The sequence below is a fragment of the Liolophura sinensis genome, chromosome 1 (genome assembly GCF_032854445.1).
Source record: "Liolophura sinensis isolate JHLJ2023 chromosome 1, CUHK_Ljap_v2, whole genome shotgun sequence".
Classification (NCBI taxonomy): domain Eukaryota; kingdom Metazoa; phylum Mollusca; class Polyplacophora; order Chitonida; family Chitonidae; genus Liolophura; species Liolophura sinensis.
The window spans coordinates 14,052,024-14,063,374 of NC_088295.1; the positions used below are offsets into that span (position 1 = coordinate 14,052,024).

General features: G+C 36.0%; 1 protein-coding gene across 5 annotated transcripts; it reads right to left on the bottom strand.

Annotated features, from left to right (window-relative positions):
- Window positions 1–2,700: 2,700 nt before the first annotated feature.
- Window positions 2,701–10,824, bottom strand: LOC135473559 (meiosis-specific with OB domain-containing protein-like). 5 transcript variants are annotated; one of them, XM_064753423.1, is made up of 13 exons: window positions 10,716–10,824; window positions 9,977–10,160; window positions 9,540–9,597; window positions 9,251–9,388; window positions 8,964–9,033; window positions 8,477–8,669; window positions 7,343–7,443; window positions 6,761–6,813; window positions 6,047–6,142; window positions 5,574–5,675; window positions 4,658–4,808; window positions 3,737–3,929; window positions 2,701–3,402 (listed from the first exon to the last, which is right to left on the bottom strand). In XM_064753423.1, exons 2-13 carry the CDS (start codon window positions 10,136–10,138, stop codon window positions 3,187–3,189), a joined length of 1,533 nt encoding a protein of 510 aa, XP_064609493.1. In that variant the 5' UTR covers window positions 10,139–10,160; window positions 10,716–10,824; the 3' UTR covers window positions 2,701–3,186. The 5 variants fall into 5 exon arrangements, with proteins under 5 accessions (XP_064609493.1, XP_064609508.1, XP_064609486.1 ...); XM_064753438.1 differs by having other exon boundaries at window positions 9,251–9,385; window positions 10,648–10,796; XM_064753416.1 differs by having other exon boundaries at window positions 10,648–10,796.
- Window positions 10,825–11,351: the final 527 nt, after the last annotated feature.

The window sequence follows — 11,351 nt, forward strand, 5'->3', positions numbered from 1 at the left end:
TTCAATATTTCATAGCACAATAGAGTCGATATTCGTATATCGAGAATCAATGACTAGTACACAATTGCCCAAGTCCGTTCAGGGTACACTGCATAAATTAGAAGTGATAAGCATATGGCTGATAGACTAACACGTCTCGACAAGTGACAGCTTCATAAGAAGGCAGTTTGAAAGTAACTAACAACAAATCGTTCGTGTGATTTGCCAAAGGTCTACTCCTGAACTGGGATCGGTCGTTTGTCTGCGTATGGGATAGCAAGAGATGTTTGCTCTAAGTGTCCCATGGCTTGTCAAACGGCAAGTATGAGTGAAGAAGAGTTGTACCCAGTACTGAACAGTTCTGTGCACGGTCATCAAGCCTATCTTCAGGACAGACGACATGGCGGAGGATTAGGAGACGATTATGACAATGACTACGGTCTAGCTCCGCCAAACCCAAGAACAATTAATATAGTTCAAAACAATGGCATGGAAAGTGGCTCAAAGATCAGCATCAACAGGAACGGAGGGAGATCGGTAAATTAGGTAGTGACCCTAAATCTGTTCATTTAAACGAAACTGAAAAGGCAGGAAAATGGTCAATTAAAGTCATTTCCCTTCGAAGAGAGTACTGAATCAGGATCAAATGATATTGTGGCTCAAGATACAGATTACTCCGACGAAGATCGCAGTGATATTACCAGAAGAATTGAGGGTGACCACTCCTCAGTTCATTAAAGATTCTGCTGCGTTTAAGTTAACTCACAACTCTGGACTACGGAACAATCCTACAAATTTGCTCTCTGTGGACGACTTTTCACAAAGCTTAGCCAAACCGAATGTTCTGTTGTATAAAAGACGAGGACATCAAGATGCATATATTACTGGCAGGTATAAACCCGTTCAGGCATCTACTATACACACTACGACAGGTGATGTAAGATACACGAACATGCCATTAGATTTTCAGAAGAAGAAATGCTATCGACAATCCATGTTAAGGGCAGCTGTGTACCCCCTCTCCAGAAAATAGCCCCACGGTCGAGACCAACACACAATGAAAGCTTCAGCCTTGTAAAACCAATACCGAAAAGCAACACGGATCTTCATAGTCACCATGGCGATGAATTCTACACCAAATTTGCTCGACAGCCAAGACGTGCGGAAGCCTCTGTAAAGCTGCCCCCAATAAGTGCACCGTCACAAATATCTACGCATAGGAAAGGAAAGGCGAAGGACACACTTCAGTTTAGTGAAGAATTCGGGTCAGTGTAAAGGCTTTATGGGACTGACAGTGTCGTCCATATTTTTCCACGTTGTGAAATTATAAAACGTTGATGTGGCGGACCACCAAAGAACATTCCAGCATAGATCCAAGGATTGCGAAGGACCAGTTAGTCATTATAGTGTATTAAGTTGAAACTTTATTCTTGTTATTCACTGAGCAGTCAAAGCATTTCTATTCTTTTCTATACACAACATTAGTAGCACTGATACATCTCTGTGTTTACCAAGTGGGGCGTTTGAATCCAAATAATTCCTTCTTTTTAATGTGTTAGACACGACGTAAACAAGGAGGCTATTCAAACAAATCCATCACCAGTCTTTTCATACCCCGCCACATTTACGCCCTGGCACATAGAACTCTTTTTCATGGTTGAACCAACAGAGAAATTGCATATAAGAAAATGGCATTACTTGTCTTTTATGCTGGTGAAACAGGGGTTATAAAATACTGAAATGTTTTCTGCTTAGATGGGCAAAAACAACACATGCTTTGGTCAAATCTTAGGCCTTGTCGTCTTGGTGAAGACATTTGAGAGATATACTTTCAGAATGGTGGCATAATATCACAAAAAGTATTTTATGGTTATAGAACTCAACAGTTTGTTCTACATGTCATACTGACAATGGCTGGCTGAACCATAATTGGTTCTCCTTTGATACAAAATTGTCAACACAACACACACTATTGTGGTCTAAATGTGTCTTTTAATTCCCAGTTCAACTTAACAAATCGTTAAAACTGATTTCAGCTAACATGTCTTGACAGTGACCCAATACGTACTTTATGTCACAACAAACGCAACTGAAGATATTTTGTAAAGGAACTGAATTGATGTCTAAGTATCAAAGTCTGAATTCAAAGTAAACCTTAGGATACATATATCACAGCTATTTCCACAGGATATCACAGCTTGGTTTCAAACCTCAAAAAACATCCAGAAAATAACAGGTCAGTCTTTTATTGGATCACTTTCACTATCCCCAATTGCTGTTGGACTTCGATGGGGTCTGGTAATGTACAAGACAAAACCCTGTAAAATGTCTTCCCGTTGCTCCTGCCACGCTGACCTACGACACACAACGGTATCAATGCTTTAAGGCTACAATATCCACATAGTGATAAACACAAGTACTGATCAACATAAAATACATGTACACACAGGGTAATTAACTGTATATTCAGAAATAGCAATAAACAGTCTGTTTTATAAATTTGATGTTCACTGTAAATGCAAAGGTAACATCTCTTCATTATGATAGACATAACTGATCCACTCGCTTTGAGTGCAAGCTCTTGGGGTACTAACAGATATTGGTGCTGAAGCTATTTCAATTAAACTAAGCCTGTTGTCATAAATCATACCTTCAGAAAAACTTTACATCTCTCCAGTAAGTACTTCCACTCCATTGTGTCTTTAGCTCACAGTTTGATCAGAGAACTTTCAGCCTATGGACAATAAAAAGTACATTTGTCATTTATTTTCACCAGAAAAGAAAAATTTTAGACCACTGGTAAATCTATAATATCTTCAATGCTACCTGACCAAAACCACATCCTTATGTTCTTTATTTATTTTCTAACAACCTGATGTTGTCACAAATAAAGGTTAGACTACAAAACTGGTCACAAAGTGGTTTCTGATTATCGTTAAAAATGTAAATTGTGGGAGGGATAGAGTGTATCATTCAATCCAAAATAAAAACCCAAAATCTGCAATATCTGGTAAAAATGCTAAAAATAATCCATGGTATTAAAATGAGATGATGAGATCATGACAAGGGTGGTAAGAATGTCATACAAAATTTTAATAGCCTCATTTAATCAGTTTTTGAGAAATCATTTCTTGAACATTTGTTGGACCATTTTGTTTTATTTATTTATTTGATGTGTGTTTTACGCCGCACTCAAGAATATTTCACTTACATGACGGCCGCCAGCATTATGGTGGGAGGAAACCGGGCTCTGAGGAAATCCACAACCATCTGCTGGTTGCTGCAGACCTCCCCACGTACGGCCGGAGAGTGGACCATTTTGAAACCATGCAATAAGCATGACAGGTGTTTTGAGTGCACATGACCAGGATATTTCTGCACTGTGGGACAAACACACTTGGCTATGTTGAAATATTGAAAAACCTGAAAAATACACACCAAACAAATTAGAACTGAGCTGAATAATGGGCTCTTGTCATTGCCTGAAATGGTGTAGCATAGTCACAATTGACCACGTGCTTGTTTATGCTGGTACTGATGCCCCTCTCAAAACAGCTATCTGGCTTATTGGTTTGTCACAATTTGCTCATAAAAAAAGACATGAATTTTTTTTTATATCATTCCTTCCACGGTTCCATAGAAAGTAGACAACTTTCAAGAACCAGTGATATAATTTCAGAAGAAACTTAGTAATTTCCCAAAGCTTACCCTTAAAACACCTAAAACATACATATAACCTTCAGCTGAACTGTCATACCTGCAAGCCAATCATTTCTTCTGCTGCATTGTTATTCAGTCTACAGTTAGGTAATGATCCTGAATGATCTGACAGAGTCACAGCTATGTCATACTGGACATGAGCTAAAAATTGACCACTAGTGCTGCTCTCAATGCATGGCGGGTTCAGGCAGACCTGTTGGCTGTCTTCCAGGCTTTGCTTACACTTGGGGCTAAAATAAAACCACGTCGAGATGACATAAATCTACCAATGAGCCAGCTGGAGCTGCATTTGAAAACCCAACCTGGTTTTTTAATGGTTATGCTGATTGTCTTCCACCCATCATCAATGTGGATAAATGACAGGATTTTACAGTAGCTGCTAAGAGTGCCATTAAGCCCACAGACCCGACTTTGCAAGATGTTTATTCTAGCAAATACTACAAAATCATGCATTTAGCCATGTTAGTTTGTGAGAATCCCCCATCCTGTCTTGTCCAAACCTGTATGAACTTGTGAGACACTTGAAATGCCAGTTCGTCTTATTATATGCTTCTTTACTTCTTTTTTTATCTGAGTATTTAACATCGCTGTGATCAACTGTTACAACATTGTCATGTCACAAACTGCGCTCTACTGAAGTAGAAAGTCCATATGTGAAACCTGCTGTGAAACCCCTGACAGTTTTATTGAGTTTTTTCTTTTTCTTTGGCAAACTTAATGAACAGATACATCCATGCAGTAGTTTTAGAACAAGGCACAACAAATTTGTTCACACTGAAAACATTAAATACATGGACATGTGTAATTCAGTGTATGTGTATATCACTCTTGCAAGCAAGTTTTAATGTTAACTGATCACATCAGCTTTGTAGTTAGTGTCTCCGAAAAACATAACTGCTCTCACAGCTTGTATACCTGTATATTTGCAAGAAGTAAGCACAAATTTTTAATTACATACCATCTGTATCTTAAGCTGCCGCCACATTCCTGGTCAATGTCAAACTGAGATATGTAAGCATACAAAATGCAGTAATATGGACATCCAGAAGATACTTCCTTGTCAATAAGTTTAGCTGTGCTAACACTTAAAACATCTTTCACCTGAAATACTGTGAAGTAAAAGAAAGTTACCAATGAAGTAATACTAACAGTTGCTGACTGAAATGCATGTATTTGATATTCTTGACGAGGCACTTACATCTACTATCAAGTGGCAGAATTGTGTTGACAATTGGTGTTGTAACATATGTTTAACACCAACAAGGCTTGCAGCAATAATAGGACAACTCTTAATACTCTCCAAATGAGAAATTAATTCTTACTCTTTCCAAACAAATTAGATACTCCTCCACCTTGTCCTTGTAAAATCTCATCACAATCCCCTTCATTTCACTGCCTTTTCATGTGTACCCAGCATGTTTTAAAGCTGCTCTATTCCTTGTTAAACTTCTAAACTGAATATTAAATTCAAAAGATATGGATGGTGCACTTAGAAGAGTGTAAGAAAAAAAGCCACTCTGAAGTGACCTTGAAAATGACTTCTGCGAACCAGATGGTTTCAATTGTTCCTGTGTAAAATTGTGCTTTCAAATTCTTGGTTGGAAAGTGATGTAATTTAATCTCATCAGGTCCTGGGTTACATTATTTTTTTTTTATTTGATTAGTATTATACACCAAACTCAAAAATATTTTACTTATATGATGGTGGCCAGCATTATGTTGGTCCCAAGAGGTACATTATTATATGACCTTGAATGATGTTTACCACAAAGAGCACATCTCTCAGTGCAGGTCATAAGTTTACGAATCCTCAACATAAGGCAAATAAAGTATGCCACATATGTAATTAATGCAGTTTTGACATTGTTACTTACTCTCTGGATCTTTCAGTCCAAAGCTTTCTATTTGGTCTCTTAGTTCATTGCCCACAGGCTGAGACTGGGCAAACATGTATAATGTATGAGCCTCTTTTGTGTCTGAAATTATAAATGTTAACACTGAACCTCTAAGTTATTTTCAAGACTGGCAAAGTTAACAAATTCTTTAACATAATGTCTTCTTAATTCCTTCCTTTATTACATTTAAAGGGCAAATCAAAATACTTGATCCATCCTTGTTATTCAGATCATTGGTTGAGTTGGACCCACAAGGATTGGAATGGATCCACACATTTATTGGTTGATAATAAAAAATATATATAATATATATATATATATATATATATATATATATATATATATATATATATATATGCAACAACAATATTTCACATATATATTTAGTGTTAAATGTGATATATCTATACATGTGTAAGTACTGCACATCTTCAAGAAACATGAAACTTTACCAGGATTAACGATAAAGATTGTTTTGGAGTCTGCAGTAGCAACCATAGAGCATCTGAAATCATCATAATAAACACGAACATCCACAGCGGATATAACTGAAAGAAAAACAGACAAACGTACATGTACTTAAACTATACATAATCCTGAAAACCTGAAAATGACTATTACTCTGATGAATAAAGTAACTTTCACTTTTGAGGATGTGAACTTTGTGAACTTTTTACCTTCAGTGAAGTTTCTTTAGAGTGAATGAATGCTTGGGGTTTAACGTTGTACTTAACAATTTTTCCGTCACATGACGACAAGGAGTCACTAGGTGTGCACATATACAGTGTCTTCTTGTGGCAGTGTCCATCCTGCCAAAAAGCTGCCGCCACTGAGGTATCATGCTGAAGACACCAGACATAACACCCTGCCCAGTCACATTATACTCACACTGCGCTAACCTGTGGTGTTTCCTTCCTCTAACCTCTCAGTGATAAGGACCAAACAAGGCAGCAATGAGCGCATTTTCAAAAGTCTTTGGTATGGTAATGCTTCTTTAGATTGTCAGATAATCACAATTCTGAGGATCCAAGTATTGGTAAATTAACAAAAAGAAAATATGAAAATGAAACAAAATGTAACATATAATAGAAGTTTAAAAGAAGAACATGCAAATTTACTCAGCTTTTGGTTTAACACATCAGCATCAATACATGTACATTATGTACCATATTCTCCAGGATTCCACAGGATTGCCTGATTAACAACTTCTTCATTCCATCTGGAATGAGATTATGTGTATTTCATCACAAATATACCCAAAAAAGTTAATTAGCATCAATTACATAAGAAGTAAAAACTAAGTAAAATGTTACAAGTGCACAATGAATAAATCTTGTCAAAGAAGATTACATAGTTTAATTCTGCATCATTTCTGAATATACTGTTCATTTGTTCAATGAATTAGTGATTATATAGTAGAATGATAGAAACAGTAAAAAAGTAGTAGAAAGCATTTGGCAGAAAGATCCTGACAATTGTATCTGAAACATCTCCACTAATGTTTTTTATTTTCTCACAGAGTTATGTAAAGTCTGATGTTTTCATTATGGCATCTCAAAATTAAGTTTTACTGCGAATATGGCTTCTTCAAATTTTGGTCTTGGGTTTGTTAACACCTGAAAAATTAGCCTGCTCAGGACACATTATGTCATCAGGCAGGGATTAATTAACTCATATCTGACATGAGCTTTGACCCTTGAAGAAGGAACCTAATGTGCTGCCTCGTTAAACATAAAACAAAAACTCACAAAATCAAGGTAAATGAAGAACATGTCTTATCAAACAAGTTGACTTCACATCTTTTAGTTTGTCTTCCCTTTTTAGTGACGATATCTTTTGCTTGCCCAACCTGCAATAATGTCAACATCAAGTACATTATATAATATTAAAAAAGCAAAGTTTGCATAATTATTTTAGACTCTCATTTTATCAAGATGTGATAATAAAGAAAGCACTACAAGTTCTAGTTCTAAAAAACAAAATTACTACAACACAATGTCTAAAGTACATGTATATGGAAGTGAATATGGGAGATTTGGACAATTTGCTGTTACATTAAACAGGCAAACTTATATCCTTATATTACAGAATATGTATTTTCTGTATATAAAAAATGATTTGTTCATCTGAATAGTGTTTCACACCATGTTCAAGCTTAAATATATATCTTTCATATTACTGGGATCAGGTGTAATAAGGAGGAAAACGAGGTAAGGAGGAAAACCAGCTAGGGGGGAAACCAGGCTCAGGGATAGAAAATGTCAACATGTATTTGAAAAACTTCTTAACTTGATGATGTGGCCTACTACCAAGAGCTGGATTCAAAAGTGTGACCTAATATTAAAGCCAAAGACATCACTAACATGAAATATATGTCAGATTAAAGTCCAATGAATACTGTCTAGTGAAGTAGTTAGTTTTATTTCCTTAGAATTTTTTGACCTAATAAACTGCATTTGAAACTTTCTGAACTGCCTTTTCTGAACACTTTTTGACCAGTTGTGTCACATCAGCTTTTTGATATTTGACAAACACAGACCGCTAGATATAACTAGTCAAAGTGCACAAACAATCATAAATATGAATGCATTCACCAAATGAACCTGGAAACGAACTATTTCATGCCAAATATATGAATATGACGTCAACTGCTTTTTACTTGGTTGGAAAAATTCAAAAAAATTAAATCAAATTATTTTTCTGGACAGTTTTTAATGGTCTTTCATTTGAAACATACTTCAATTTATTGTGTTGCCAGTAAATAAGGGTGAAAAAGAAAACAAAGAACAAAGCAGAAAACTTTGTAATATTTGCATTTGTTTATCCATTGAAAATGCTAAACTTTTAAACATAATTGTTGCACTTTTCACAAATCTACTAACACTTTTCACTGCAGCCAGAATATTAACATGTTCTCCACTGATGGCCTGCCCATTGACCACAATGTCACTTAGCGGGTAATAATCATTATCTGGGCGAATGGGTACATGCTGGAGACTGGTGTAGTTGGAGGAATCCCAGTCCTGATACAACTTCACAATGGAGTGGTGCTCACTCATGTTAAGATGGTATGGACTGTGAGAGATGAACAAAGAGTAAGGGAACAACAAAATAAAACAAGAATACATCAATGTAATTATAATTAATACATTTCTTTAAAGAATACTCATAAGTTAATTTCAAATATTCACTCACAGGAATATCTATACATTCACAAGAATAAAACTTGATGTACCCAGATGTAAGTCAAGAATAAATAAAACAACCATTCTTTTAAAAGTTTCTTTCAACTATACGCACCTTTTACTTATATGCACATACATATAAATTACCGACACTTACTCTTACAGAGCTTTAAGACAGACTAACCTTGGTGTCCATGGCCTAAACTTATCAGTTCCTTCAAGTTTTGTTTGTATTTGAGGATTATAAACTTCAACTGTGAAATACACAAATATCAGCAAATAATGCATCAGTAGGCCTACACACATATAACTATATACATATATCTATAATTTCAAATGACAAACGATTTATAAAAAAGAATTTAAGTTAAGCACAGTAACAAGTATATGAGAACAAAAGAAATACAAGCTTTGCAGTGAGATATTTTTAAACATCTGAAACATAGATAAAAATACAAAATAAAAACTTACCAACATCATAGATATGAAAGTTTTTTGTGAGCTCCTTAATATAGTTCTCAGATCCCCAACACGTTCCAGCAATGTAAGAGGTGACTGAATCCCTTATTACAAAGCTTAAGGCAAATCTCCTTGAGCCATTACTGACTGCTGAAAAACAAAGTGTTTCCATCAGCACATTTACGTTCTCATATTAACCTGAACTCATAAACTTAATGATATATCATATCACATGATTCTCAAATTATACACGCAAGAATAAAACTTCACACAAATTTGAGCACAGAAGCTTGGACTTTACCTGATTTGCAAATGACTTCTCTAGGTTCCTCCTTGGAAATCACCAGGCCAATCACAATCTACAATGGAAGAAATTTATCATTCTCTTAAACTGACTGAACTTTTTTTAATTCGCAACTTAACACCAAACCATTAATGAATCAAAGATCAGCATAACCAAAGAAAAGATGAATGTCAATAAACTGCTTGTATTTTTCATATTATATATATATACAACTAGACTACCTTAATTTAATACAAAAACAAAGATTACAAAATTAGATTTTCAGGTGAAATTCTTTCTTTAAAGTAATGCAACAATATTACATTGGTTGCATGTCAGTTGAGTCATTTCAGCACTTCATTGATTTGATTTTGTGGTTCTACATGATATAAGTGCCATGTTGGCTTATGTATCAACAGGGGAAAATGTTCAAAACCAGGGAATAATGGACTCACAACATTTGCAGTCCCTGGAACTAGATCTTGTACTGCCATGTAGTCATTGGTTGCATTCCCGTAACATGTAGCGGATGGATGGAAATGTTGCTTCCCATGTTGTGCGGTTGTTGACGTTGACTGGAACTGATCAAAGTCGTCAAAGTTTCCATGCCAGCTCATTCTTGTATGGTGTTGAGTGTATCTTCAATCAATATTATACTGAATTTATTTATTTGATTGATGTTTAACGCCGTACTCAAGAATATTTCTCTCATACGACGGCGTCGAGCATTATGGTGGGAGGAAACCGGGAATATAGTATAGAAATAGAATAATATAGAAGACATCTGTATGTATTTTCCTAGTAGGCTGAATTATTAATTCACACATAGGTCTCCTACTCTTTGATTGAATCGTGAACGTGAATTCAATCAGAACAGCAACAACATGTTGAAACGAGGGATCCGCGGTGCCCACAAGGCATATAAATTCCACAATGATCAAACTGTTTGAGTTTTGTCCATTTGAATTTGAGTGTAAATTACTAAATAGTCCAATGGAGTAGGCTACCGTACATGTATATTATGAAGTTGGCTACACGTACATTATGAAGGATGCCTTACTTTAGTTACGTCTTCTAGTCGATTTTCTTCTCAGGCTGACGTGAACACGACTTATTTTCAACTTACATGTAGCCAACTTCCTGTTACAATAGTTGACGAAGATTAGCTGGTCATTTTACCCCGATAATAATTACCACATTAACACCGACAAACCGGCGGCAGAAAAATAATCTATACGTCTGACAGTGACGAATGGTTTTTCGTCGTCTGCTCAATGAATTTGACAGGACTTGTCCGAGTTGTCTACCTTTAATGCTGTCAGGGGGAGGGTGGGGGTGTTATATAGGTTACCTCCCTTAGTCTGCCCGCTGCCCGTCAGCGCAACGAAATGATCACGATACAGATGGAGTTCACCCCTCTCTACGTTCTAACATGGACAAGGTGATATCATTATACCGCGGGATGGTTAATATCTCTGGAGTATATCTGATATGCGTTTAATGTTTTGGGAGGAATATCATTTATTTGCCGGCCACTGCATTTCTTTAGTGGCCTTCCCCACTGTCACACCACAGAGGTCACACAGAAAATACATGTACTTGTATGGCCTGGGATACAGCAAAGAGGTTTTTAAATAGCAATATCCCCAGAAGTGTTCATTATTATTTTTTTATAATGAAGGATTAGTTAACACATAATTATATGCTTAATTCATCAAGCAGTGGGGACCTGTCAAATGCTTTGCAGCTGGACCTAGGCATCATTTTATTGACGTCACATGCACCTTTCTCAGTATACCATGTTGCATTAAAAGCAGTACATTAAAATAA

What these genes read in the sequence shown, in the direction of transcription:
- LOC135473559 (XM_064753423.1), bottom strand. Translation starts at nt 10,138, where the DNA reads ATGAGCTGGCATGGAAACTTTGACGACTTTGATCAGTTCCAGTCAACG. An exon ending in CTTTCATATCTATGATGTTG is followed by an intron (nt 9,034 to 9,250) that starts GTAAGTTTTTAT and finishes TGTATTTCACAG; the next exon opens with TTGAAGTTTATAATCCTCAA. An exon ending in TCTTCATTTACCTTGATTTT is followed by an intron (nt 6,814 to 7,342) that starts GTGAGTTTTTGT and finishes ATCTCATTCCAG; the next exon opens with ATGGAATGAAGAAGTTGTTA.